At 34.6% G+C, this 24,863-nt stretch overlaps 4 protein-coding genes and 1 non-coding gene across 14 annotated transcripts; 2 read left to right on the plus strand and 3 right to left on the minus strand.

Annotated features, from left to right (window-relative positions):
• Positions 1–207: 207 nt before the first annotated feature.
• Positions 208–2,034, minus strand: LOC110666143 (F-box protein PP2-B15-like). The gene is made up of 3 exons (XM_058146873.1): positions 1,728–2,034; positions 1,334–1,452; positions 208–1,244 (listed from the first exon to the last, which is right to left on the minus strand). Exons 1-3 carry the CDS (start codon positions 1,980–1,982, stop codon positions 767–769), a joined length of 852 nt encoding a protein of 283 aa, XP_058002856.1. The 5' UTR covers positions 1,983–2,034; the 3' UTR covers positions 208–766.
• Positions 425–522, minus strand: LOC131180517 (small nucleolar RNA snoR69Y). Its single transcript, XR_009149284.1, has one exon. It is a non-coding gene; the product is annotated as a small nucleolar RNA snoR69Y (small nucleolar RNA).
• A 611-nt stretch (positions 2,035–2,645) lies between the features above and the next one.
• On the minus strand, positions 2,646–4,038 carry LOC110666203 (F-box protein PP2-B15). Its single transcript, XM_021826617.2, has 3 exons — positions 3,490–4,038; positions 3,287–3,405; positions 2,646–3,196 (listed from the first exon to the last, which is right to left on the minus strand). The coding sequence occupies exons 1-3, from the start codon at positions 3,754–3,756 to the stop codon at positions 2,731–2,733; spliced, it is 852 nt and encodes a 283-aa protein (XP_021682309.2). The 5' UTR covers positions 3,757–4,038; the 3' UTR covers positions 2,646–2,730.
• A 12,208-nt stretch (positions 4,039–16,246) lies between these two features.
• Positions 16,247–21,882, plus strand: LOC110666140 (uncharacterized). Of its 10 annotated transcripts, none has more exons than XR_002497109.2 (9): positions 16,257–16,663; positions 16,766–16,832; positions 16,935–16,974; positions 17,234–17,366; positions 17,672–17,743; positions 18,096–18,176; positions 19,127–19,188; positions 19,266–19,433; positions 21,690–21,882. XR_002497109.2 is itself a non-coding variant. In XM_021826529.2 (8 exons), exons 1-8 carry the CDS (start codon positions 16,373–16,375, stop codon positions 19,330–19,332), a joined length of 813 nt encoding a protein of 270 aa, XP_021682221.2. In that variant the 5' UTR covers positions 16,247–16,372; the 3' UTR covers positions 19,333–19,634. The 10 variants fall into 10 exon arrangements, 7 of the variants coding, with proteins under 7 accessions (XP_021682221.2, XP_058002857.1, XP_058002859.1 ...); XR_009148814.1 differs by lacking the exon at positions 21,690–21,882 and adding an exon at positions 20,136–20,258; XR_009148816.1 differs by lacking the exon at positions 21,690–21,882 and adding an exon at positions 19,840–20,103.
• Positions 20,204–23,019, plus strand: LOC131180063 (uncharacterized). Its single transcript, XM_058147665.1, has 5 exons — positions 20,204–20,583; positions 20,733–21,306; positions 21,690–21,827; positions 22,257–22,730; positions 22,855–23,019. The coding sequence occupies exons 1-5, from the start codon at positions 20,204–20,206 to the stop codon at positions 23,017–23,019; spliced, it is 1,731 nt and encodes a 576-aa protein (XP_058003648.1).
• The last annotated feature ends 1,844 nt before the right edge of the window (positions 23,020–24,863 follow it).

A 24,863-nucleotide genomic window follows, 5' to 3' on the forward strand; every position in this document is an offset into this window, starting at 1 on the left:
CTTAGTTTAATAATTAAATTAACATATAATACACAAAGGCCAACAACATCCTCCAAAGAGTGATTATACATATTTTCAATTATGAATTCCTCAGAATACATAGCTTGATCTATCATCCTAGGGAATGTACAACTTCATTACTGCTAAATCGACTTTGGTTTGTTATGTTCAAAATAGACCAAAAATCTGTCAATGTAGGATCTATAATGCAACAATCAACACAGTTGGGAATTACCTCTTATTTATATGAATCTTTGTACACCCAGATGCTAATACGCAGCCAAAAATATATTTCATCCATCACCATTTCTGAAATTAGTACAGTTTCTCAATTCAGAAGCAAAGAAACTTACCCATCACCAAATCTATTCAAATTCAATCTAAGTGTCTGAAAATATCAACAAAGAATAAACCAACAATCATAACACGGGCTCAGATAAATGTTGGATAGATTCAATTCCCAGACCTTGAAAAAGGTCTCATAATGAGCTGGGATTAAAACATTTATCATCCTAGCCAAAAGAAGAAGAAAAGGATTCAATAACAGAACATTTTTATTCAAATCGAAAGCAAAAGAATTGAATTGAAAGCAGTAAGTGAGCTAGATATATAAAGAGCTGTAGCAGGAAGAGCGTGCAAGTAGACGAAGAAGGAGAAACAGGGGACAGGGTTTATGAAGAGGCAAATTGTAGCTAGGGTTAGGGCTTAATAGTACCGTATTTTCAACTATACCCCTAAAATTTCCCTTTAATTATAAATCTACCACTCAGGAGTTGGGCCTAATCTCAATCCCCTCAACAATGAGGCCACCTTTCAAGTGCTCACCAGTCACCTCCTTTAAGCCCATCTCCACCTCAGTGTTTGCTCCTCCCTGATTATAAAAACTACCCAATTCAATCTCTGTCCACCCATCTTCACGGTCACAAGGTGCACTACTGTAGCTCGTGCTTCCATCTCTTCCTTGGGTTCTTGATCTTGGCGCTGTCATCCGGTTCAAAAAGCAAACACTCTCTACAGCTTGTTTGCTCTTGTCTTGGCGGCGTAAATAGACTTTGCCTTGCGTTTTGAAGTTGCCAACTTGAACTGATACCTCTGATGGTAAAGTGTCTAGTCCATGAGCCCTATCAGCAAATTTGAAAATGAGATAGACTCCATAATCAGTTCTTGGAGATAGCATCTGGGTATTGAACTTGCCATTGATTTGGAGCCAACAAATGGTTCTGAGTTCAACAACTTCTCGGAATCTGAGAAACAAAAAAAACAAGAAATTAAATAGAAAACATTGTGGGATTTTTCATGTTTTGGGAGTATGACTATCAGCATATAAGACAACCTTGATTGCTGGTGAGGTTTCCAGGACCAGTAGAGAGGATTGGTAGCCCAAGAAATTGAAAGCTCCCTTGAACTCAACACGTAGCTTTTCTTCCCTGTTGATTTCTCTAAGGAGATTATCTGTCAACAAATGAGAAAATTTCAGTTGGATGGTAGGAATGTGGACCCAAATTTTCAATTCATATTTGATCCACTACCTGTATATCCACTAGCAGGCTTAACAACTGCCTCAAAATTCATTCACTTGTCTATGTATTTTCATTATTTTTTTATATAATTGAGCTAAGGAACTTGTATATAATCAACTAATCAACCAACTTTGGGAAGTGAAATATAACTAATTATAATTAATGTGATAAAACAAGGTAACTAATCTTAACTCAATATGCCATTGCCTTTCTTCCATCATCAATTAAATGGGGGTTACATAACCTGAGGAACAACTCCTTTTTGGATGAACAAGTCATTGGGGATACTATTCTGGAGAGAATCTCTGGATAATCAGATGGCAGAAACTTCTCCCACACTGTATCCAAATCAGCTAAAGACCTGACCACTGAAGAGACAACTGAGGTACAACAAGCATCCCTAGGAGATGTGAATGATAGAATGTGCGCAAAACAATCTTCAGGTAAGAGATCCAAGTTCATTTTCAATCTCTTCTTCTTTTTGGGCTTTCTTGTTGCACAAGGCTAAGAAACTTTTATATATATATATATATATATAGTTAGTTAGTTAGTATTGTGATGGCTGTGTGGCCAGCACATGACATCTCCTCATAATGACGACATTCTATTTTTCTAATTTGTCCTTGTGACGACATGAAGTGAACACATGAGCACATTGAAGACTTAATTTATAAATTTTATCAATTTTGATAAAATTTAATTTAATTATAATAAATTTTATAAAATTAATTATTAAGAATTTTAAATGAATTTTTATTTAAGTCAAATATTAAGACTATATTTGATTTAATTCTATGATAAAATTTATTAATTTGAATTCATTTACAAATGAATTCCATGAATGAATTTCTTTATTTGGTATATTTTATATTAAATATGAAATTCATTTTAAATAAAATAAATTTTATGTCTGAAATAAATAAAAAAATATATAATAAGAGAATAATTTTATTACTTAAAATGTATATGATTTTAAATTTAAAATTTATTTATAAATTCTATCAATTTTAATAAAATTTAGTTTAATTATAATAAATTTCATGAAATTAATTATTAAGAATTCCAAATGAATTTTCACTTAAACCAAATTCTAAAATTTTAAATTTATAAATAAATTTCATAAAATTTTATAATTTTCATTTATTCCAAATACTATTTAAAATTTTAAACTTATAAATGAATTCCACAAAATTACCAAACACTACCTAAGTTAATATTTAGGCCTAACTTCAATGCCTTCAATAATAAGTCCTCCTTTCAGATGATGACCCTTAATTTCCTCCAACCTCATCTTCACTTCCTCATCATCATTTTCACCATTGAAGAATTCTCCTAACTCAATCTCCATCCATCCATCATCTCTTTCACTTGGGATTTTTCCGTCCCCTTCCGTCACCCTTGACTGCAGCATCTGCATACGATTGGCAAAGAACAAGCGGTCCAGTTGCTGTTTCTTGCTATCTTCACCGCGGCGTAAATATGCAGTGTTCTTAGACAAGTGATTCCCAACATCAACTGATACCTCAGATGGTATTAAATCAAGCCCATAGGCGCGATCAGTGATTTTCAGTACCAGATATGCTCCATACACAGTGTTTGGTGATAGCATTTGAGTCTTAATCTTCCCTTGTATTTCCAGCCAACAAATGGTTCTAAGACTAGCCACTTCAGAGAACCTGCAAGATAGATGAGAGATTGAGGATTTAAAGCCTAAACCAAACAATCCGTAATTATTAAGAAGAAGAAGTTAATTTAAAGGAATTAACCTTGATTCAGGTAGAGACACCCAGTTCCAATACATTGGTTCTTTGCTCCATGTTATGGAAAGATCTCTTGCTGATAGTATGTAGGATTTCTTGCCAGATGATTTCTCTAACTTGAAGCTCTGCATCATAGTTTACAGAGTACAATTAATTTACTAAGCATCAGTGGACATATAATCTTTAGACAAATTTTATTGAAATTCTACCTTTCTACCACCATCTATGATAATGGGGTCACAAAGACGAACAAAAAGCTCTTTCTTTGAAGAAAATTTCAGAGGAACTACGGACCTTGGGACGATGTTACTATAATCAGACGGCAAAAAACTTTCCCAGACGATATCAGAGTCTGCAGCTGATTGAAATGAGGTGGAAACTGAGGATGATCTGCATACATCTAGTGGAGATGTGAAGGAAAGAATTGTAGAAACACAGTCTTCTGGCAACCTGTTAAACTGTAATTGACTTTCCATTTCTATTAACCAAAATATTGAATAGAGATAAGAATTGCTAATAACAATGCCAATGTCTCTGTCTGATGCCTGTTTCTCGAATTCTCGTGATGTACGTATTTGAGAACTGAGGGTATCTGTTTACTTATATAAAGAAGTCGCGAGTCTTTAAATTGTCGAGCCGCGCACGGCGTTAAAAGACGTTTTTTCTGAAAAAAAAAACGTGGATCAGCCATTAAAGAAGATGTATATATTGACCAAGAAAGGATTGGCGTTATATGCTTATCTTTTCCAATGGCAGCCGCCCCCCTTGGCCTTCAGCATTCATGTAAGGACCCATATATCATAAATTGCATCATGCAAATCCAAGCATCTGAAGTGATATCTATTACGGATCCATGAAGCAGAGCTTTTAATACGAATTCAATTGATGAATAGGAAATTGACAGCCAACGCGGATTGTTAATGGGTCATAGCAAGTAATGTGTTAGATTTTTATATGTATGTATGGTGTTGGGCTTGGAAAAATTGACCTGACAAAGTCCAGTCAACTGTCAATGGCTATGCTACAGTAACTCAGATCAGGGTCATCCAAGCCGCATCCACTTGCAGAGAAGAGGAAAAAAAAATCGTGCTTAATTTGAGATGGTCCTCGTGAAAAAGAAAGATTTGGTCCTAAAAATTATTAAAAAAAAATTAAATATATTTATGCTATATCAAAGTATCTATTTAAATATTTTTTTTAATTTAATATTATTTACATGTATACTCTAATCCTTGGAGCGCTTGAACGACCGTCAAATAGTCTTCTTCCATTATAATATTGAACGACCGTCAAATAGTCTCTTTCCATTATAATATTGGCTAACAAAATCGCTATGATAATAAGTAGTATATCCGTAAAAATTATTTTATTATAATTTAAATTTAATTAATATTATTAAAATTTAAATTCGTCAAAATTTAATTAAAATTTATAATTAATTATTTAAATATATTTCAAATTCGATTATTATTATTCGAAAAAAATCTTTAACATGTTAATTTTATATATTTTAATTAATATTTTACATAAAAAATTATTTTGATTAATAATTTATATTTTAAAAATTTAATAATTTTATAAAATATTTAAATTTCATTTTACATATAAAAATTTATAAATATTATTATAAAAAATATATATTTTATATTTAATTAAATATTTATATAAACGTATTCGAGCAATGGATACCCAACATATATAACTCAATTCTGATTCAAATCCGTCACGAGTATTATTTTTCAAACCCGAACCCATCTCAAACCCAATTATCTAATACTCAAACCCGTCTTATTAAGATTCAGTCGAATCGAGTATCCACAAAAATCTGACCTATTACCTTCCCTACTCATGACAAGCCAGAGTTTCAAGGACGAGTAGATAGCAGTGGCAATTTGGATTGGCTGGAAGTGTACATGTTGAGACGAATACAACATGAACAAGATTAAGGATTGGCATGGACACCATTCAACTAATGAATCGCGTTAAAAATCTAAATTTGAACATGACCTTTTTATTTAAAAGCATATTTACATGCATAATAATGGGTTAATATGGGTCAATTGAGACACTGCAAAAAATTATATATATTGTCGTAAGGATTTTACGATCGCTGGATGATTCTCACCGAAGTGGAAATAGTGAAGAGTCGCCACTCTAATTTTGAGAAAAATTAAAGAAAACCATTTGTAGAAATAAAATTTATGAAAACCATTTCTAAAACAGAGATTCTAGGTTCGGGGTCCATGTACGGATGGGGAAGGTGTTAGGCACCTCATCTCGTCCCTCAACGAGGATAAGCAGATTTAACGATGTGCACTTTATAATTTTAAGATCGATGATTTTAGGGTTAGAATCATGATGTCGGTCCCTATTATCGAGGGTAAGCAGATTTAACGATGTGGTCTTTATAATTTTAAGATGGATGATTTTAGGGTTAGAATCATAATGTCGGTCCCTGTTATTAATGAAAGGAACGTTCGATATTCCACTATTTTGGGTTGCCCAAAAACACAAGTGGGATGACCCCGAAGTGAATTGATGTTGTATTTATTTTATTTGTAATGTATTTATTAAGTTCCTCCCTCTTCGAATTAGGACTCTAATTCCGAAGCGATATTATTTGGTCCCTAAAGATTCATAATGAGTGAGGAGGACTCTTGGCTCACACATTATGTACCTTATCATTGGTGTTCAAATAACTGAGAGTGTGGTGTGTGTAATGGATATACAAGAACTGATATGAGTATGAATTTTCATCCCTCTTAATTAGGACTTTAATTCAAAAGGGATTGGTTAATTGAAACCTAGAGAGTTTCCTTCTTTAATGAGGACTCTCAGTTAATAGAGAGCAATCTCATCATTGGCAATAATTATCCATAAAATCTTTACTTATATCGTTTCCTATTAAATTGTTTAATATTTTTATTAATGATATTTTATTTAACTAAGCTGAACTGAAGAGAGGGCTCCCTTTTAATAATATAAGTATGAGAACCTCGAGAAGGACTCTCCACTAGGTCTCAATATAAGATTCAAAGTTCTTGAAGAGACCCCCCCCCCCCCCCCACGAACCATTTATTAGAACATATGATAAATAAAAATTGCTGGGGCTGACGAGGAAAGGACTCTCTCCCAATCTCCCCAATTTTATACAAAAATGATTTTATTAGAATTCTAGATTGCTGGGTTTAAGGAAATGACTCTTCCAATCCCTCTACTTTGACATCAAAGAATTTTTTTAAAAAAACACAGGAAACTTCAGGAAAGAACTCTCTCCCGATATCCCTCATTTAAACACTTGGCAAAATATAAAACAATAGGAATTGTAGGAAATGACTCTCTCTCGATCTCCCCTAACTTGGCACCGAATAATTTTTGCAAGATAAAAACTATTAGAACCCAGGGAAAAGACTCTCTTCTGATCCCTTGACTTCATACAACTAATTTGAGAACTGTAGGGATCTCAGGAAAAGACTCTCTCCCAATCCCTCTATTTAGAAAAGTGAATTTTGAATGTCGTATATTTCGAGCTGAACTCCTTCTAGATCTCCTTCTAAGGGAGCCGCAATAGTGTATCGCGTGTGTAATTTTCTTGATCTCTTTACTATCCAAACTCTTTTGATTTCCAATCTCAAAACTTATGATTCGAGCTTACATCCGCTTCTAAAATCGTAATTTATGAATTCGTTTCAATTTTCGATCTCGTAGCTTATTTGCACGAGCTTGTATCGATTTTTGGCCTCCCACTAATTACCCGAACCCTTTCACATCTGTCCGAACTACCTCTACTTACCCTAATTATTTTCCCCTTTAACCAAATCGGGACTCTCAATGTCAACACTCCCACCTGTACTTCTTACAATACTTATGAAATCTCAGTAACTTTTATATCATCCAAACTTTATTCAAGTACAAAAAAGATAAAAATAAGGATGAAAACAAAAATTCTTTGAGATGACGCAGACATCACAATAGAAAGCTAACGGTGATATTTGTGAAACAAATTAAACTAATGCTATCCTATCATGAAGGTTCAGTATGACATGGTATCCTAAAAGTTCTTACATCATGAACATAGCTTATTTATATTTGGAGAATGAAGGGTTAGAATGCTTACCAGTGGAGAGCTGAAGTGATGAGAGAGTCAATACTAATGCTCCGCAAAGCTGGAACTACTAGAACTGGCTTGAGCTACTGGAGATGATGAGAATAAGGTCTTGACGATGATCTTATATTGGACCTGTCACACCCTACCCCTCTGTAAGGCATAACATAATCCCGTAGTATACCTAATGAATTACCAACTTCGTCTACTGATAACCCATTAAATATACTACAAGGGATTTTAAAAAAACTTTTCTTACTTCTTTTACAGTGGTGAGCACTATTTACAGGTGTTAAAAACCTTTTTGATCTGAAGTGATAGAACTAACACATTTGAATTATTTGGAATTTCTGTAAAAATTTTGGCAAAATGCCATCTGTATTTTGGATAAAACAGTTCTGTAAAACTCAGAAAAGCACTTCAATTATTTTCCAAATCTCAACTCCAACATTTTTCTCAATACAACATATTTCTCAACTCAAATCCACAGTAATTTTTCAAAAGCTGAGATATAGGAAATATAATACAATTTTTACAAGTTAAAATAACTCATAATTATTTTACAACCTCAAGTTACAATTTGAATTTACAACTGCTCAAACCAAAACGATATGTACATACAGTGGTCATACATTACAGTACAAAATGCAAAAAGCGGTATACTTGTTATACTCGAAAAATCTCTCGCTGGAGGTACTAGCAGCCTAGTTTGCTGTCCTGTCTGTCTGTCTACCTGCGACAGCAATAAAAAGCTATAGCTGAGACAATGTCTCGGTGGTGCACAACATTAACCAAATACAACTTTAAATCACAATTCATAAACCATATAAATAGTGGATACATAAAACTATAGTTAAATTCAAGACAATGAATGTCATAAGGAATTTAAACTCCAATTCACAATTTATCAAAATTCATAATAACACAATTTAGTCAAATAATTTAAGAATACCGTATTGCCAATTCATACACAATTTGATCAAAATACTTAATAACACAGTGTTGCCGATCAATATCACAATTTAAGCCAGGACACAATTTTTCCACACATGCCGTGTTGTACACCACGACAAGACACACTCACCCCAATAATCGAAATCAATGAGGGAGGAAGCTAGCTGAATAATGAGTACTCATCCATACTCACCTCAGATTGGGAAGTCAAAGAGGTAGGAACATAATCATACTCACCCCAGACTGATAAGTCAAAGAGGGAGGAATAATCACACTCACCCCATTAATGGAGGAGGAACATAGTAACAGTGTCATGCCAATTGTGAATCAAAACAATTCCAAACATTTTATTCAAATGATCCGAAGAATCCAATAAATTTCCAAAGTTATAATTTCATTCACAAAATGGCAACACAATTCGTAATTCACTTCAATTTCCATAAAAAACATTTACAGTGCTTTTCAACCAATAAGTATCCATCAAATACCATTCAAACAGTTTCTCACAGTTTCAAATCATTTATAATGCTTTTCAAGCAATAAATATCCATTCAAGTACATTTCTACAATTTAAAACAATAACATACAAGTAGTCATAATTTATTTCAATTGAAAATAATTCAAAAGAAATAAATATTATGCACAAACACAATTTAAAACAATAACATACAATTTATCATATGAAATATTATTCAGAACAAAATCAGTTGAAAACTAGTTGTGCACAAACACAATTTAAAACAATAATGTACAATAGTCATAATTCATTTCAATTGAAAAATTCAAAAGAAATAGCTGTTGTGCACAAACCTCTAATATTTGTCTCCTGGTCTGGACTCAGTGTTTCCTTCCCTTTTCCTGAGTCTTTGGTAACTGAGAAACACAATTTGAAGTGTTTCAGTGCTAAATTAATTTGTCTCTAACGATAATGTTCGATAAGTAATTCACTGAAAGCTATTATTTGCTTAATCACCTAATATACCGACCCTCGATGCATTCTAGGTAAATTAGATTTTAGTGTCATTAATATGTCACATTCGATAGGGTTTTAGGTTGGTACATTTTACTAAACTCATTTCCTCGTTTAGTGCATTTTAATGCAACTCGCTGGATTCCGGGATACTAGTTTGACCTAGCCGGACGACCTAGTTCCCTCGGTTTTCGGGTTTCGGTCAAAACTAAAAACTTGTAGATCTATGTCTTATGGACCGCGGTACAAAATTTCAGGTCATTCCGAGTTAATTAGACCGAGTTATGGTCATTATACTATTGCTGGTCAAATGGTATCAAATTAGGTCAATTTTTGGTCAATTTGGTCAACTCTGGTTCGGCCAGTTTTTGGACCCGAACTTGTGCAAGTTGTTTGACTTGCTTATGGTCATTTCTGGGTTTTGGTGTCTTCATAAGACTTGTAGGTATGGGTCTTAACTATTCATGGTTAAAATTTCAGGTCAATTGGACCTGTTTTGAGTGAGTTATGGCCTAAACACTCACTGCTGCCCAATTGGTCATTTTTCAGGTCCTAATTGTACCTAATCCGAATTGGTCATTTTCTTGGGTCACCTTGCAAGCAGAATTTTGGTATGCTTTCTCAATGAAAGTTGACACATTTTGTGCCTAGTTCCACCTCCAATTGGTCTCATACCAATTGAGGTTACACATTTAAAGTTATAGGCTAAAATGTACACTGCCCTTAGTTACCTTGCTTAACACACATCAATTACACACTTACATTACTACATGTCCACTTCCCCTTACCATTTCTGTTTTGGTTCATTACCAAAACCATATTCCACTTCACTTAAATGTCACTTTGGGCAGATTGCAATTATCCTCAATACACCAATTAAAACTCACATTTACAAGTTCTAAGTACAATCACATATACACCTCAACATTACAAATTTTTACATATACTTACAAAATCAATCTATACACATCTCCATCAATTCTCAAGGTCAATATTCTGCCAATACTTTCATGAACATATACATTTATTCAAGAATCTCAAGGCTGCATAAACTTCCTCAACACCAAAGTATTCCACAATTCATCAATTTCCATCCAAATGCAAAAATCACCATATATATATGGAATAATTTACTAGGATATTACATCACCATAACCAACATAATTCTCATCAAATATATGTACAAATACTTCATCAATACATGACTACATGGCTGCCCAAAAATGGATATCTCAATAACTCTTCAAACTTAAAAATTTCCTTCACAAAACCAACACCCATAACATGTACACAAAGTTTAACAAAGAAATCTTCAAAAATGTAAACTTACCTTATGGTTAGAACTTGCCAAACCTTGATTAAACTTCTTAAATTTGGTATCAAGCTCTTCCTTATGATGTGTAGACAAACTTTCATGAAGGAACCTAAGTGATTGAAGGTGAAATGGAAGGGTGGATCAAGCTTGAATGAAAAACGTTAATGGAGGTTTTCTTCTTCTTCAATTCGGCAATGTTGAGAGAATTGGAGAAGATGAAGAATTCAGCTGCATTATGGACTTACACCTGCCCCACTTCATGTTTAGTTTATTCATTAGTGGACCACTTACTTAAGAAAAATGATTTAATAAGATTTAAGTGCTAATTACACAATTTTCACTCCACTTTTGGCTATTTATATTAGGTACCCCCAAATTAATTTTTCATTTTATTTTCTAAGTGTAATATTATTTATTTTTAATGGAAATTTAGGTCAAAAGACACTTCGGGATGTCAAATGACCATAATGCCCCTGTTCGGGTTGCATTCCCGATTTTTCTGAACAATCGGTTTTGTCCGCTTTTTCGATTTCTCACTTTTTTTGTACTAAGTATTTAATTTTTCTTTGATATTTCTAATGATATTTATACTTCAATAAATATTTATTAGAGTCCTAAAATATTTTCCGTGGTTCCCCGCAGTGCTAGTCAATCAGTACACGCCGTGGCTTCCTGCAAGGCCACCCATCGCTAGGGTTTTCTAAGCTTAACTTGGTTACATTTCTTTGCTATTATTTTTCCTTTGTTTTTCTTGTATTTTCTTTTCTTGTATTTCATTATTTTATGTCTCCTCACACATATCGAAGTGTAGTTCTAGGTATCCTAGCTGTCCGGACAGCACTGGTAACCGGAACAGTAGAACGCACTACCGAACTTAGGGGTGTTACAGGACCTTCAAGTTGGCATGTGAGTACTGAATGTATGAGATTGCTATATTTGTAGCTTTGATGATAAGATCCTTTAGAAAACTTATTTTTAAAGTCTCTAGAAAACTTAAGGGCTCCCCTAAAATGAAAGCAACAGCAATATTTAAATTCAGAGTTTTCTCTTGGCACTGTGATCTCCCTCTACAGTATTGCATGCAGATATTTATAGGGAATGGGTACTCAAAATAGAGGGTCATGATTTCATCGGGAAGAGATAGAGGGTCCGGATTTAAAAGGACAGGATCCGAAGTCTTAGAATTAAAGAGAATCAAAGTTGAAGGTCATGATTTAGTTCAGAATTTATGTCCCTTCATTCTTTCATCCAATAGTTAGGAGTCCTGCCTTACAGAATTGATCCAAGGGTTGAGAATGAAAAGTGCTGAATCTGTTATTTACTTTTGATATGAGGGTCTCAAATCCATCCTTACAAGTATGATCAATAGTGTAAACTGAGATGTATTAGGCTGCTTTAACCATTTGAGATCCGACGGCGAGGAGTGTGTCCTTACAAATGAGATGGGTGGTGGGGATTAGACCGTATCCCGAAAGCTTTAACTAACTCAGATATGACGGCAGGGAATGGGCTAAGGGTCATGATCAACAGTGATTTGATTCCTAAGCCTCCCTATCTCTATAGGTTTACTCTTCGATCCACCCAATCTCTCATTATATTTCTGAGATTCCTCATTCCGATCTCTCTTTTTATTTCTGATCTCCTCTCGCTTCTGATCTCTTTTCATCTCTTCTTTGTATCAGACCCGTATCGACAAACTCTTAATAATAAAGCATTAAATTTTTTAATTACTGATGAGCTGCTTCGAGTTCTGTATGCAATAAATGCCATGGCCCTATATATATGAGGCGGAATTTCATCCTTTTCACCCTTACACTTCCTTCTCTAGTGAATTTCTAATGTTCTCCCTTTCAGTTCCTTACTTTTTCAGGGAAAATTCTTATCATGACAACCACCTTGATCTTTTCCCAATCATCTTCCTTGCCCATCGCCTGAAAATGGATGGTGCTGGCGACCAGAGAATTATGAGGGCATCATCTGATAACGACGAGAGAACTGGGCTAATTTATCAATCAGGGTCCAAAATGACTACCGCGCCGATCTCCAATTGGTTTACCAGTATGCTCTATGGACCGATCTCGGACAAGGAAACCACTAATTTAAATCTTGATGTCAGTGATCGCCTCTTGAAGTTCATTTGGCTCCTAACCATGTCAGGGGTCCCGATTGTGGCTTAGTTCTGGTCGATGACATCGACGATGACACCGAGCTTTCCATAGTCTTTACCATAGTTGACGAGAGCTACCCTCCCGATCTCCACATATCTCTTAAATGGCTTCTTGAGATCGGGAGTAATTCGAACTATGAGAGTAAGATAGGTAGAATGTAGTGTAGGGACATTTATAATTACTGATCTTTAGAAATCACCAAATGATATAATCTGATCCTTTGGAAATGAAATAAAGTCTTATTTATTCAAAATTGATTAAGTTTATTCCTTTTTATTATTGCATTGATTATTTTTCCTGATCTCTGATAACTGTGTCTGATCTGATCCCTCATCGAATCCTCATTCTACCAATCCCTTTGGCTCAAAACCTTATTCTATCTGATATATGGTCAATCCCCATCAGCCAATCTTACTTGTCCGATCTCCTTGCCATGCTTATGGAATTTTCCTTTGTTGCGTCATTGAAATGATCAGATCCCGCTAACTGATGCGTCACCTAGGACCTCATGAGCATTTAATGCTCAGACAAGTATAAATAGGAAGGGGGGGGGGGGGGTTAGCTATTCACATACTTATGTTGTTTTCTGATTCTCTGAACAACATCAACGCTCTCTTTAGTTCTTGTATTTTTTGGCAATGACTTATACTTTGGTAAGTGTTTTGATCTTTTTCCGGTCAGATTTATCTTTGTTGTTTGAAAATGAGCAGCGCCGAAGTTCAGAGAGTTGTAAGCCCTCCTTCCGTCCACATTTCATGGACATTAGACAAAGGCGATGCAGCCCAGCTAAGTGGGCTGCCTGTACTTACCACAGCCATTATTTCGGTATCTGGTCAATTAGCTAAATCAAAACAGGCTCGAACTTCTGCCCTAAGAAAAGAAAATTTATTTGTGGATGAACTACCATCAGTTTTGGAGGAAGTCGATCTCCAATTGATTAGCCAAGAATACAACCTCTGAATCGACTCTTACGAGCTGATAAAATGCCATGCAAGTCTGTGAGCTAATCACTTCTTTGATAAGACCGATCAAATTATGGTGTATGAAGAACAATTAAAAGCCGAGCTCCAGTTTCTCTTGGATGAATTTTATAAAGCTATTCTAAAGTTTCACCACGTCTGTATAGCCCAAGTGCATCCGAACTCCTAGTGAACTATGATGGCCTTTAGAGGTCTTTGCCGAGCCAAGGGACTTAATCCTATGACGAAGATTTTTGCTGAATTACATAGGCTTACTCGACGAAAGAAAGACGAATATTAGTTTTTCTAAGTCAAACCGAACTACGGGCTCTTCATCAATCTCCTTTCCTCGCTAAGGAACTGAAAAGATCGATTCTTCACACTTAAGAATAAGGATCCAAACGGTTTCGAGAGTGTTCCACGTAGCTAGAATTATTTGATCCCCAAAGTGCCAAAGAAGCTCAATTTAAACAAAGATGAGGATGCCATGGTGGAAGAATTGAAGAATCAAGCGACCATTCATAAATACTCATATTCAGATGTGGTTATGGCCGAGCTGAAATGGTGGATGATGTGATTGATCGCCCACGAGGACTACGAGCTGTAACTCTCTGATTTGGGTTTCGGGATGGGTAAAACCCGAATCGTTAATTTCTTAGTCCCTATCGATCTCACTAATCTCATTTTTCTTAGCACGCGGTCAGAGAGAAGGTTTATCTTATGAAGAGGGAGATGTCGAGGATGCATCAAGACATGGCGTCAATGCAAAACCAACTCCCTGCCGTGAATGTCCGGATCGTCGAGTTGGAAGAACAAACGAAGCCTTACAAAGAGAAGGCAGCTCGACTAGAAAAGGAGCTTGACGATGTCTCGGTTAAGTTCTCCGAAGAGATTCAAGCGAAGGATGAGGAGGCTCTAACGAAAGAAGCTAGGGCTTATGTGAAAGCTCATAGTGATCTCTTTGCCGAGCTTATCAAATGTTATCCTGATGAGGACTTCACCTGGCTCGAGGAACTTGCTCTGGGTGCTGAAGCTGAGAGTGAGGGCGAACAAGAGAGAGAGGAGGGAATAAATGTTGAAGATGTAACTGAAGAGCAGGCTAGGGAAGATCCTCCTGCCGAATGACTTGTGTTTTTTATTTCCTGGGATGGATTTTAAAGTTCTTTTTTTTTTGTTTGTGATTAAATCTTGGTAAGATCGGAAAATATTAAATTAAGTATGGATGAGTATTGAATCAACTCCCACTTGATCGGATAAGCTCGGACACAGAACTTAAGATCGGTTATTAATTGTGAAACAATTTTTTAAAGAGATAGGATAAATTTAATCGCGAGTGCGAGATCGGAAAGCCTTGTGACCGAGAACCGATTAAAACTTGGACGCATATATAAAAATTATTTGAGAACAGGTCTTAGCCTGAATTTGATGAGTTCGGGACTGCTTATTAAAAATCGGTTAAATCATTAACTTGGTTAAACACTTGAACAATTCGGGCGAGGTAATTGATCACAAGACATCCCAGAATTTGGAATCTTGAATGTGACGAGATCAGAAAACAAAATACAAAATCAGATGGTCTGAAAATTAATCAAAACGAGTCGGAGAGATTGGAAAACACTTGGTTTAGCGCACTTTGGAGTTTATTATTTATCTGAGAGGTTACTAGCTCAAAGAAAATGACCTGGGGTCGGATAAGTAGTTGAGATCGGTCAAACACCTACTAGGGAGATCGACATAATTGCAATTATTCGAACTATGATTTTGAATATTGACCAAAATATAGTGTCTATATATATATATATATATTCTAACCAAAAATTATAAATTACCCTACTTAAAAATTAATAATAAAATATTCATTCAATTTCTTTCTTTAAAAAAATAATTATATAAAATTGAAATACCATCAAATAAAATAAAGACAAAGGTTTTTTTCATATATTTACTTAAAATTTTAAGTCAACTAAATTTTTTTTAAAAAAACCTTCTTAATATTATATTTTAAAGAAATCTTAACTATTTTGTTCAATGCTACTTTTAGTCTATTTTTCTTTTTTATATTTACAAGAATTATATCTTTTTTCCTCTCGTAAGGTCTTTTTTAATTGCATGATAGAAGACTTCCCTTCAGTAGGTAAAGTGGTCTTCCTAAAGAGGAAGATCTCCATTCATTAAATAAAGAGGTCTTCCCTCTCGATATGGGGGTCATCTCCATTAGAGCATTCACTTGTATCTAATTTTCTCTAATTATGTTAATAAAATAAATTAGATCTAATTTCACTGTCCAACATTATATTAATAACATAAATTAAAATCTAACTTCTAAGATTACCAAGCCACATAAGATTTTTCACCATATCCCCAGAAGTGACGACTAACAGAAGATTGTGTTAAATTTGAACTGTATTGGGCCCAACCCAGCCTCATCTAACCCAACCATTTCCTTTCCAAGCTCATGAAAGCCCAATCCAAGTGCAAGTCCTGAAGTCCTAACCACAGACTGACGGTTTACCTCTTGGCGCCTTCTCTATCTGCAACCTTTGCCTAAAATACCAACCCACGAAGCCCTACTGCTTCAATTCTCAAATTTGCACGTTTCAATTCCTTCTTCTTTCATTTCAATGGCGCTAACTCAAAATCCCAAACCCACCACAATCCTCATATCCTCCGTCTCTAATCACTTTTACCCCGCCACTTCACTTACACTTCCAAATCCACTCAGAACCAAGACCAACTCGCAGTTCTTTGGCGCCATTCCTTCAAGCATTCACAATCTTCAGCAGCCATTACCAATCTTCTCTAGAAGATTGTTTCTCCCTGCAGTGTCTGGCATCTGGGATGCCGTAACAGGTGGCAACAATGCCCGTGAAGCCGTTGTGGCGATCAGACGCGGAATGTTACTCTTTAGACAGGTACAATTTGATTGATTTGGCAACATACATCTCTCACTTCTATTGTATACTTTTCTTCATGGTTTGTTTTGTTTAATAATATGATGTTTTGTTGTTGCTAAGGGTGATGTTTTGGGGTCTTTGGCGGAATTCGATAAGGCAATAGAGTTGGATCCTCGTCAAAAGGCTTGTAGGTTTCTGAATTCTAAGTTTTAGATGACCTTTTTTGTGGTTTGTTAAGAATTTTGATTCTCAGTATAACAATGACACTGTTTGGTGTTCTGGTGTTTAGATCTTTGGCAAAGGGGGCTCTCTCTTTACTATCTAGATAGGTGCTCATTCTTGATCTTGCTTATTTTTCTTTGATGTCATGTTATTTGGTTGCTGAGAAAATTAGGGAGAGCAAAAATCGTTGAATTACTCATAATTTGTAAATTTTCTTTTTGGGAGAGCCTGGTGCAACTAGCTGGGGCTATTTGAGTTGAAAAATGTGTGATACTTTTTTTCTATATCTTCAATTTTCTCTGCAACCAAATTGTTTATTTCTTCGAGAATATTGAGAGAACGTATTGGGGATTTCCCTATCAATAGATTTGAAGAAGGGGCAGAGCAGTTTCGATTCGATGTTGCCCAAAATCCAAACGACACAGAGGAGTCAATATGGTGCTTTCTTTGTGAAGCTCAGTTGTATGGAGTTGATGATGCAAGGAAGCAATTTCTTGAGGTATGTCGATCAAGAACTAACCATAGATTTCATTGTAGAACCTTGCTAAATGGAATATTTTGAAGACTTGTCTTACCATAGCATCTACTGATGGAAGCATCCTTATACGTGACTTTCAGTATATATGCCAAATTCTAACTAGCTCATGCATACTGCACACATAAACTTGCTATCTTATATCATAAAACAAAGATTGACCTTGGCATTTCTGGCTGGGTTCATACAGCGTTCATCTACTATCATGTTTACAAGAGAAGAGTTCAATGCAAATACAATCCATTCAATTGTTTGCTAGCTGAATGCAGGTTGGCAGAGATCCACGACCTGTCATGCGGGAGGCTTATAACATGTTTAAAGATGGTGGTGATCCAGAAAAGGTTGAAACAGTTATCCAACTTCAAATGTTTATTTTTTGTATCAGTCATGAAGTTTCTAATGCCACCCCTAATAATTCTCATGTACGTGTAGATGCTCTAGTCCATTAAATATTTCCATATGGGCAACATTGCATTTCCAAACAAATTTTAATAGTTTTTTTTTTTTTTTAATATCTTTCAAGGATATTCTGTGCATTAGAAAAATCAAAATATATTCTTGATGAGGAAAGAAATACCAAATTTAATAGATTCCTTATTGGTTACTTTCTGACGCACTTTATTGTCTGCATCTGTCTGCTTGCATTTTTCCAAAGAGCTGCATCTGGCTGATTCAAGTGATTTTTCTGTCTAGCTTATCACGGCATTTTCAAATGGCCCAGATAATGAATATTTCTATGCTTCTTTATATGCTGGGCTATATCATGAATCCCAGGTTTGTTCTTAACCTCTAATTATTGCTTTTATTTCTTTTTTTCTTTCTTTTCTTTTGGGTCTATTTTAATCATGACAAAAAAAGTATTTGTGGTCATGTTAATAGACATCGAGAAGTGTTTTTATGATTATGGAAGGCACTAGGCTCTTGTTGCGGTTTCAGTTACAGAAACACAGAAAATTACCACCAGTTGCCTTCTTTTTTTTATTATTATTATTTTACAGTCAGCAAATAGTTATTTATGGCCATATAGCCTTTCTTTAAATTGACAAACTAAAAATAGAAGAAATATTATGCTAAGTTGCATCAATTAGTTTAGGAAATCCCCATTTTTGTTGCCTGTAAGAAAGAAAGAATACAAACCACCTTTGATGAAGTACCTTCTCGTGGTAAGGTCTCCCAAGGGAAAAGGGATAGTCCAACTAAATATATATCATATAAAAGAGTCTTTACTGATAGTCCATCTTACAGTCCAAGACTTCTTGTTCTTGGTTTTGTTTCTCGAGAAAGGATAATATATTTGGTAAACAAATGAAGAAAAAGAGGTAAAGGAAAAGGAAAAGAAATGGAAGGCAAAATTCCTTGTAATTTTTGAAGCAAGCCTCTTTCCTTTCATAATAGATCATATAGAAGAGTCTTTACTGATGTCATATTTAGAATCGTGTCTTGAATTTTATGAGATCATTTACATCTGTTGTTCCATTTTTTAAATGAAAGTTCTTTCTCCATCTTGACTTCATTTGATTTTGTGAGTAATTTATAATGAAGTCTGAAATGTATAGTGCACCATATTATTGATGAAGTCTGTATTTGACAGAAAGTAGAACAAAGTAATTGTGATAGGTGTGTAGGATATATGTTGCTCTGGAGGTGCATGAAAGATTGCATGCTAATGTTAGATTTTGTGTAATCATTGCATGGAAATGTGAGGTCCATTTTCACTTTTGTAGAATAAACCAGATGCAGCCAAATTTGATATAGTTGCTGCATGTATGTCTCCTTATGGACAAAGGTGGGAATTCGGAATCTGTCTGCATTTAGTAGTCCTACAATCATATAACATTATAAACCTAGTATTGCTCATTCCAGGTCTGATGATTATATGGCGGCTCTTTGCAAAGTTCACTGTCTATGTCGAAACTGGAGTGTCAACTGATATTTCGCTCCAACTTGGAAACTACAGTTCTTGATAGTTCTTCTTATTCTGATTTTGATGTTCTTCGGAATGTTAAGAAATCATTTTAAGGCATTACTGAGGTTAGTTGAGTGAGGTAGAATGCAAATTATATGAATAATCTTATTGCATATTTATTCTTGTATAAGATTGCCTTACCTTTGTGGCTTTGATTTTGTAATACCAAAGAAGACATGAATACGTGACTAGTTATATCGACTGATCTGTACTGGCAGCTTCCATTATAATTAATACGTATAATCTATCATCATGACCCTGGAGAATTTGTTTTTTCATCATGTGTATATGAATCAAAGATTGGGAAGTACTTTATTGCTAAAGATACAGCATGGCAAACTTTATCTACCCCAAATGCCACTGCTGCCCCGGCTATAGATTGAAAGAGAATACACATGGATTTGGAAACCAAATGTGAATTGTAAGAACTTTATTGGCCAGAACCATGACTCAATAAAGTTTTTTTAACAGAATGTGTCAAGAGTCCTCAACTAAAGATTATAAAGATGGGCTTATAAAGGTGAAGGGCTAGCTAATTAGTTTTTGTAGAAGATTGCTGAGCTGGATTAAAATAAGTGGTTTGTCATATAAGTTGTTCCACAACTGTTGTAACTTATTTTTTCTCTTTTCTCTTTTCCTTTCACATGCGCAGCATGTGTGCTAGACTTGTATATAAAGACACAGACTTTGTATTCTGTTTTCAGATGAGAATATAGCAGTTACCATTTTTCTCAATTCTTTCTAAGCAAGTTTGTTCATGGTATCAGAGCCTGTTCAATTCTAGGGTTTGTTTCTTTGAGCAAATCTAAAGAAGCTGGAAGATTGAGTTGAGGAAATGGATGAAGAAGTTGTTAATCGAGATCGAAATTCTGCGACGGTAGAATGCGAAGCTACTCGGAATCAGGGTAGCGGAGATCTAATGAGTTTGCTAGGGTCCGACCATCCAGGTATGATTCTAGTTTCGGTACCTTTGATAGGGAGTAATTTTCGATCTTGGTGTCATGCTATGAAAATAGCATTGGGAGCCAAACAGAAGTTAGGGTTTGTGGATGGTTCTATTCTGGAACTAGAAGAGGGATCTGAGGGTCATGAGAAGTGGAAACGATGTGACTACATGATTACATCCTGGATCTTGAACTCTATGTCTAAGGAGTTGGTAGAGGCATTCATATACACTGCTTCAGCTAGGGAATTGAGGAATGAAATAGCTGAGAGGTATGGAGAGAATAATGGACCTTTGATTTACCAGATTCAAAGGAAAATAAGTTCAATTAGTCAAGGAAATGGATCAGTGGCTGAATATTTTACAAGATTAAAAAGCTTTGGGATGAGCTTGCGTCGATTGAGTGCTTGACTGCATGTAGTTGTGGTGCTGCAAAAGAACTTGCGGATATAATTGATAGGAACAAATTGATGCAGTTTCTCATGGGACTTGATGAGAGTTTTGAACAGGCAAGGAATCTGATTTTCTTGATAGATCCTCTTCCATCAATAAGCAAGGCTTACTCGACAGTTATAAAGTTTGAAACTCACAAACAAATTGCATCTAATTTTTCTGAATTAACTGGTGAGGTGGCTTTGTTTTCTAAGGGGCAAGGTATTAAGAAAGAACAGAAGAAATATGATCCTAAGAAGGGACATTGCAATTACTGCAATATGGATGGGCATATAAGGGAGAATTGTTTCAAATTGGTTGGATATCCAGATTGGTGGAAGTCTAGGAATAAGAATCAACCTAGACAATATAAATCTGCTGCAGCACAAGTAGTTAAGGCAGATCAGTTGTTTACAAATATGAATGTAGTGGATACGCCACTAGAGGCTTGTGAAGATAATCACAGTATTGAAGATCTAAGTGTGAGATTGGGGTCAATTCAACAAGAATTACAAAGGTTGATAAAGGGAAAGGCATTTGTGGCAGCTAATGTGATGGGACCTGTCAATCAGAAATTATTCAGCCAACACTACTCTTCATAGTATCACATCTTTTGCTGGTAACTTTAGTCTTATTAATGCATGTTGTGTAAGTGAATTAGATGTATGTTCATGGATCATAGACACAGGTGCCACTGATCATATGTCACCTGTCCAAAACCTTTTTAATTCCTTTCAAACCTTACCTAACCCTATCACAGTTCATTTACTTGATGGTACTAAAAATCAAGTTTCACAAGTAGGTACCATAATGTTGAGCTCTAACATTTGCCTTCATGATATTTTTTTATTTGCCAAAATTCAAGTACAATTTACTATCAGTCAGTAAATTGTTAAAAACAACTAGAATCACACTTATTTTTTATCCCTCTTGTTGTCTCTTTCAGGACCTTCAGACTGAGAAAGTGATAGCGGTGGCACATAAAGTTGTAGGGCTCTATAAGCTAGATAAATCTTGTTTTTTGGCTTCTAGTATAAACGATTGTTTGTTGAGTCTGCAAAACAATTTCTTGATTTCTTCACCTGTAAATACTATGATCTCTAATTCAAGAATCAATAAAGAGAATTACATTTGTTCTAGTTCTAATGTTGTTTCCAAAGTTGATATCTATACTTTACATGCTAGATTAGGGCATGTGTCAGTCAAGAAAATGAATCACATTTTAGGAATTGAAGGGTGTATTTCAGGAGACAAATCTTTTGATTGTTTTGTGTGTCCTTTGGCAAAACAAAGTAGATTGCCTTTTCCTTTTAGAGAGACACAAGCACAACATGAGTTTGAGTTAGTTCATATAGATATTTGGGGACCTTAAAAAGTTACTTCAGTCACTGGGGCCAAATATTTTCTTACCATAGTTGATGATAAGACTAGGGCTACTTGGACTTACATGTTACATAGCAAGTCTCAAAGTGTTGCTACTATATCTAAATTTCTTCAATTGGTTAACACTCAGTTTGATGCTATGGTCAAGATTATTAGGACTGATAATGGTGTTGAGTTTGTAAATAGTAATTTTGCTCAACTGGTGTCTGATAGAGATATAATTCATCAAAGAACATGTCCCTATACCCCACAACAGAATGGGATTGTTGAAAGAAAACATAGGCATCTTCTAGATATTGCCAGAGCTTTAAGGATACAAGCACAGTTACCTAAAGAGTTTTGGTCAGAATGTGTCTTAACAGCCACATATATCATCAATAGGTTGCTTATGCAAAAATTTAATTGGCTCACACCATATGAGTTACTTTACCATAAATTACCAGATTATAGTCATATGAGAGTGTTTGGTTGTTTGTGTTATGCTGTCAATCTCAATCCTTACAAGGATAAGTTTGATGATAGGGCAATTCAATCTGTTTTCATTGGTTATTCAGGAGTGAATAAAGGGTATAAGTTGTATAGTTTGAAGGATAAGAAAATATGTGTAAGTAGAGATGTTAAATTTTTTGAAAATCATTTTCCCTTTTATTCTGTTTTTTCTTCTACTCCTGTTATTTTTTTTTTATTCTGTTGTTCTTCCTAAACCAATTGATAATGTTGCAAATGAGCCTTTATCAACTGTCACAGATATTACTATCAATGATAATGATTCTCATCATTCCCCACCTAATTCTTTACCTTCTTTATCTTCTCTACCTCTTTCTAATGACTCATCTTCTCTTTCTTTGCCTTCACCTCATCCTCCTTTAAGAAGATCAACTAGAACAGAATGATTGATCCAAATCTAAGTTCATCTTACATATCATGAACTCTTGCCTCGGCCCACTAATTCGTCTTCTCCCATGCAATTCAATTCAATTCAATAATAGATTGTAGGTTCGTTTAAGTTTCTTGATTTAGAATAGAGCATCAAATTTCAGAATTATACCTTTTCTTCTGAATCTACAAGATACTAGTTTAAAATCCCTTTAATGGTTAAGTAAGAGAGGAGATAAAGTTGCACAGCATGAAGTCTGTCGGGTACAAGTTATGTGAATGTGAAACTCCAATGTATACAGCTGTAAAGTATATCTGATTCAATAGCAAAAATATAAATTATTTGACCTCAGAATATTCTTTATGTATTTAGTTGATGCCTTTCTGTCATCAAATTTATGGTTGCAAGTGGCAATCCTTGAATATCCTTTTTGTATCATGAACCTCATTCCTCAATACAGACAAACACTATTATTGACTCCATTGCCAGAACGTCTTTATATCATTCATTGTGGTTCAGTGTAGACTTGGCTATCAGTCCGGGCCAGTTCTGTTTCATGGAGGGAGGGGTGGGACCGGACTGCCTAGGGCCGGTTCCTAATTGTTCTTGTACTTGCAATTCCCATCCTGCCTGGCGGCCTTTTCACACTTTCACTTCCAACCAGTTATGTGTTTGGGTTGTGGGACTGGCGGGTCGGTTCAGTCTGGCTCCAAACCAGCCAAATATTAAAAAAAAAAAAAAAAAAACAGTGATTAAAATTTTTATTTTTGGTCCAAATTTATTATGCATTTTTTTAAATTATTATACATGCATGATTTAATTATAATGAGTGAAAAAAATTACATAAATTTACAAATAAGAAAATACATTAATTTTTTTTAATTACAATGAGTAAAAAAATGCATGTAATTGATTTAATTACAAAAAAAATTTTAAAATAATTACATGTATCTTGATTTGTGAAGCAGTCATTGTTGCTTTCAATTGTATTTATTTATTGGCAATGTTTAGTTTTTGTCCAATTGTCGAAGCACACTTGTACTTCTAATGATTAGGTGTTTCTACTTAGATGGGTGTTCATCTAGTATTTTTTTTCTTGCATTACATCAAATCATCAACTGAATGTAGTGTGACCTGCGCTTGAGCGCTCTTCAGTAGGGTGAGCAATCGGTTCAAAATCGAATCGAATTGAATCGACTCGAATTAAATTATAAAAATTAAACCGTTAATTTTAGAAATTGAATTGAATTGAAATTGATGAAAATCAAATCGAATCAAATCGTTTTATTTGGGTTTGGTTCGGTTTAAATCGATCGGTTTGATTTTTTATTAATTTTTTAATTTAGATTTGATTTTCAAGTTATTTGATCTAATTTTAACTTTAATTTGAACCTAATAACCATTAATCAATGAAATTAAACAATTAATATATGTAAAATTAAATATAATTCATAAATTTTTTATAAAATAAATTAATTCAAAAATCAATTCGATTCGATTTGACTATATAAATCACTATTCGGTTCGGTTCGGTTTAATCTATTTTTTCTCTTCAAAATCGAACCGAACCGAAATAACCGAAATTTTTATAAATTAAAACCGAATCGAACCGATTAAATTTTAAAACTAAATCGATTAAACCGAATTGACTCAGTTCAGTTCGATTTTTCAGTTTAAACCGAATTCTGCTCAGCCTTACTCTTCAGACGCTTACTCATTCTTGTAGATATTGAGTAAATTTTTACAATAATTCAGATTCTACTATAGATTCTCAAATTAAAATTGGAACAGCCTATTTCAAAAGCTTAGCTTACACATATTTTAATATAAATATTTAATTTAATAATTATTAAATTTATT

This window comes from Hevea brasiliensis, chromosome 5 (assembly GCF_030052815.1).
Source record: "Hevea brasiliensis isolate MT/VB/25A 57/8 chromosome 5, ASM3005281v1, whole genome shotgun sequence".
In the NCBI taxonomy this organism is placed as follows: Eukaryota; Viridiplantae; Streptophyta; class Magnoliopsida; order Malpighiales; family Euphorbiaceae; genus Hevea; species Hevea brasiliensis.

Coding starts and splice junctions, on each gene's coding strand:
- LOC110666140 (XM_021826529.2), top strand. CDS start 16,373: ATGGCGCTAACTCAAAATCCCAAACCCACCACAATCCTCATATCCTCC. Junction 17,367..17,671: donor CAAGGAAGCAATTTCTTGAG/GTATGTCGATCA, acceptor AGCTGAATGCAG/GTTGGCAGAGATCCACGACC. Junction 17,744..18,095: donor ATGGTGGTGATCCAGAAAAG/GTTGAAACAGTT, acceptor TTTTCTGTCTAG/CTTATCACGGCATTTTCAAA.
- LOC110666143 (XM_058146873.1), bottom strand. CDS start 1,982: ATGAACTTGGATCTCTTACCTGAAGATTGTTTTGCGCACATTCTATCA. Junction 1,453..1,727: donor TAATTGATGATGGAAGAAAG/GCAATGGCATAT, acceptor ATTTGTTGACAG/ATAATCTCCTTAGAGAAATC. Junction 1,245..1,333: donor AAACCTCACCAGCAATCAAG/GTTGTCTTATAT, acceptor TTTGTTTCTCAG/ATTCCGAGAAGTTGTTGAAC.
- LOC131180063 (XM_058147665.1), top strand. CDS start 20,204: ATGGATGAAGAAGTTGTTAATCGAGATCGAAATTCTGCGACGGTAGAA. Junction 21,307..21,689: donor CAGCTAATGTGATGGGACCT/GTCAATCAGAAA, acceptor TGTCTCTTTCAG/GACCTTCAGACTGAGAAAGT. Junction 22,731..22,854: donor TGAAGGATAAGAAAATATGT/GTAAGTAGAGAT, acceptor GTTGCAAATGAG/CCTTTATCAACTGTCACAGA.
- LOC110666203 (XM_021826617.2), bottom strand. CDS start 3,756: ATGGAAAGTCAATTACAGTTTAACAGGTTGCCAGAAGACTGTGTTTCT. Junction 3,406..3,489: donor TCATAGATGGTGGTAGAAAG/GTAGAATTTCAA, acceptor ACTATGATGCAG/AGCTTCAAGTTAGAGAAATC. Junction 3,197..3,286: donor GTGTCTCTACCTGAATCAAG/GTTAATTCCTTT, acceptor TCTATCTTGCAG/GTTCTCTGAAGTGGCTAGTC.